The sequence below is a fragment of the Trametes versicolor genome, assembly GCF_000271585.1.
Source record: "Trametes versicolor FP-101664 SS1 unplaced genomic scaffold TRAVEscaffold_85, whole genome shotgun sequence".
NCBI lineage: Eukaryota > Fungi > Basidiomycota > Agaricomycetes > Polyporales > Polyporaceae > Trametes > Trametes versicolor.
Genome location: NW_007360405.1, coordinates 1 through 3,539, shown reverse-complemented (window position 1 = coordinate 3,539; position 3,539 = coordinate 1). Strand labels below are relative to the sequence as shown.

The 3,539-nt window shown below is 64.3% G+C and overlaps 1 protein-coding gene across 1 annotated transcript; it reads right to left on the bottom strand.

Moving 5' to 3' along the window:
- Positions 1–658: 658 nt before the first annotated feature.
- On the bottom strand, positions 659–2,027 carry TRAVEDRAFT_54681 (uncharacterized protein; the record flags this gene model as incomplete). The annotated part of the gene is made up of 9 exons (XM_008047625.1): positions 659–717; positions 777–874; positions 938–1,049; positions 1,157–1,285; positions 1,344–1,500; positions 1,548–1,563; positions 1,621–1,763; positions 1,919–1,959; positions 2,015–2,027. The coding sequence occupies 9 exons, from the start codon at positions 2,025–2,027 to the stop codon at positions 659–661; spliced, it is 768 nt and encodes a 255-aa protein (XP_008045816.1).
- Positions 2,028–3,539: the final 1,512 nt, after the last annotated feature.

Genomic DNA, 3,539 nt, shown 5'->3' with positions numbered 1-3,539 from the left:
CGGCTCCCCAGGCGCCGCCCCCCAGCGAAAGACCGCGCCCTCGCGCCCCGACACCGCACCCAGACGCCCCCAAAACTCACCCGCGGCTCCCATGCACCCCGCCGCACCCCCACGCGCAGTATGGACGCGATCGGGGGAGAAAAAATCTCGGCGGTTTGGGCGCATTTCATGGGCGCGTGGCGCGCGGCGCGAGAAAATCGCGCGTGCCCACCCCCGCAGACGTCCGCCCGCGGCGGGCTTCGGCACACACGTCCCTCGGGACGACGTGCGCCGCGCGCCGTCGCGTGCGGACGCGTCCGGGCAGTTTGATTTGTGCGGGAGCGGGGAGGGGGTGCGATTTGGGGGACGCCGCGGCGGACTCGGAGAGCGAGGGCGCGCCGTGCACGAGGTCCGGGCGGCCCCGTCGGGTGCGGAACAGACGCGTTAGGCACGCGACGCGCTCGGCGGCGTGCGGCGCGCACCCGCCTCGTCTCCACGCCTGGCGCGCCCGCACAACGCCGCCGCGCCCTCGTTGGTCGCGGCGGGCGGCTCCCCGTGGCTCATGCGCCCGACGCCCGTCTTTGTGGCCCGGCAGGACGTCGCGGGGCACACGTACTTACTTTTGCCCGCTCGCGACGCCGACGCCGACGCCGCGCCGTCTGACCTATGTACCTAGTATCTACGCATCAATCCATGCCGCTTCCCCCTCGGCGACGACCTCGGCGGGACTCCCACGCGCTGGCGGTGACAATGCAGGTCAGCCGTCGTGTGTGCACTGTCTGCACCGTCGCACTCACCCTTGTGCTCGCGCGGAACACGCGACACGGCCCGGTGGCTGTCGAGAGTGCGAGGGCGCGGACGCCGTCGGGAGCGCGCCGTGCAGCAGGTGGAGGATCTGGAGTCGGCAGAGGTGAGCGTTCCGCTGTGGCCCGGCTCGGAGGAACGGCTCAGCACTCACCGGGTTGTGTCAGACGGCCTCGGGAGCGCGACGCGGCGCGCGGTCGACTGCAAACGACGTCGAGGCGGGATTCCCGGCTGCAGGACGAGGCCGATGCTCGTGGCCCGCGAACCTGTAAACGATTAGCGGCGCGATGTACGTGGCGGTCCGTGACGACGACCAGCTACGCCCGATTCGCGCCCGGTCCCTACGCCGACTAGATACATATGTACAATGCACCATCCCATGCCTCTCGCAACCACGACGCTCTGTCCATCTCGCCGCGCCGTGGGCCCGCCGGTGACGATCTCCACAGCGCGCCCCTCTCCCACGGCGCCGCCGGGGACGTGCCTTCCCGTGACGTCCGCGCTGTGTACGGGAGGTCAGTATTTCGTACCGCATCTGCGCTCCGGAACGACACACTCACCTCCCGGGATGTCCAGGTCGCAAACGAACACAGTCACAGCGGGCGAATCTCGCCGCAGTGAGCCGTCTACTGCCATCCAGACACGAGTGAGGTACTCACCATCGAGTTCCGCAGCGTCCTGACCATCCCCGAGGGTCCCCATTGTGTGAACGAGGCACTGGCAATGTGAGAACGTACGGGCACCACAGTAGGGTCCGTACACACCGCCGTGAGGGGTGCACTGCGGGACCGGATTAGTGAATACCTCGTACGTCGTCGACAGCCGAGGACGACTCACTGATGCCAGTGATGCGGTCTCTGCAGGTCAGGCGGACGCCTTCGTGCGGAGCGGACATGACGGCACTTGCGGCGCACACCCACGCGCTCCAAAGCCGCACCATCCGAGGGCGAATACGGGCGTCCCGTATCGCGCGGCGGCGACTGCGGCAGGTTATGGAGGACAGGTCAGTATGTGCGCTTGCGCTGGACCACGGGTCGACGAGCGTTTGAATGCGCTGAGCACGCCGCACCCTCTGCGGAACGAACACTCACATTAAAGCGGATATCGAGGAGCCACCGCCGCGCTGTCTACGTACCGCTCGCGCATCGCGGACAGAGGGCAAGATATCGGAAAGAGCTGTGAACCAGTAGGTCAGCGGTCATCTTGGACACCTTGCACGATGCTGACATACCTTCTGCACGCATAGATACCGCAGGAAGACGATAGAAAGCGGAGCAGGGAGGGAGGGCAGGAGAAGAGGTATACGCGTGCCCGCGTCCAACGCGAGCACATACTTATACTCGGCGTGATTTAGGGCCGCCCTCGCCCTTCCGACCATACAGTGGTCCGTGCGCCGACTGTGCACCGGAGCCAAGCCCACTTCCGTTGCACGGAAGCAGCTGCTTACGCAGACGGCCCCCGAGGTTACGAGAGGACTGGAGGGCCAGCCCGAGCCCGCTCGACGGTGCACCAACCACAGCACGCCACGGGCAGCCGATGGAGACGGGGCGAGCGGGAACGGACACGCACGGACGCGCCGCGGGTGGCTGAACCACAGATACGCGGCGTGGCGCGTTTCACCAACCGGTCTCGACTCGTAGATTGGGGTTGCATTCGCTTCGGACGGCCGGCGCTCGGTACGCGGGCACACAGGGACCGCCTTCGTTTCGAGCGGGCACGGGCGCAGACCTCGCCGCGGCGGGCTAGCCACTGGGTCGGCAAGGGCACGCTCATCCGCCTCGCCCGACACGGACACTGGGTTGGCAGAGAGGGCAGTGACCTAGAGGATGCCCCAGTGCCCATAGTGTGTCTCGCGGGCAACCATCCTCGCCGTCCATGCATGTTCGGTACCTGTAGCAGCAGTGAATATATCTCGTGAGGACACCCTTGTGTTCTTGTATAGTTCTCAGTGCATCAGGCGCGATTACATCGACGGGTGATCGTACGAGAATGCGAAGGAAGCGAGTTCGCGATGTGCGCGTACCTCGGCCACCTCGCAATTCGCGCGTACCGTCGTCATCATACTCGCTCATTGAGCAATGTGCAGAAAGGACCAGTCGTGACGACCTCGTGCAACGCCGCATTGTGTGCAGAGCAGCCGGTCGAGTGTGCTAGAAGACACGTACATGGTAAGACAGTCTCAGAGTTAGTGGGTGCACCGTAGTACATTGGCAGATTATGGAACACCACGAACGCTTTCGCGGCTCCCAAGTCGCTTCCCATCACAGGATATATTCTCGGGACCAACACACTGGAGCCGCGAAAGACAAGATCGACGCCAGAAGGCCCAAAGTTATCAAGATGTGCCATGAATCGATGCGGCGCCGGGGAGAGCCTACACTACACAGATGGCCAGGACGACCCTCAGCCCGGCAGGGTGACCGAATATGCAACGGAGGATGTAGGTACGTACTGTACTACATTCACGAGTCCAAGCCCGGACGGATGTGCACAAATATATGCCCGTGTGTTGTACGGACTCCAGAAAAAGCCTGCGAACCCGAACGAGTGTAGCGTATAGTCCCACAGATCGGGCCGTCCCCGTCTAAATGAGCATATTCTATCGTGAAAGACTGCATGTAGCAGACATGTGCATGCCATGCGGGAGGATACCAGAAGCGGCGAGGCGATTCCCAGTGAGTTACACCATGCGAGATCAACTATGCCCGGTCGAGGCCGCTGCCGGTGGAGCCCACTGCTTCCTATCGCAATCAAGG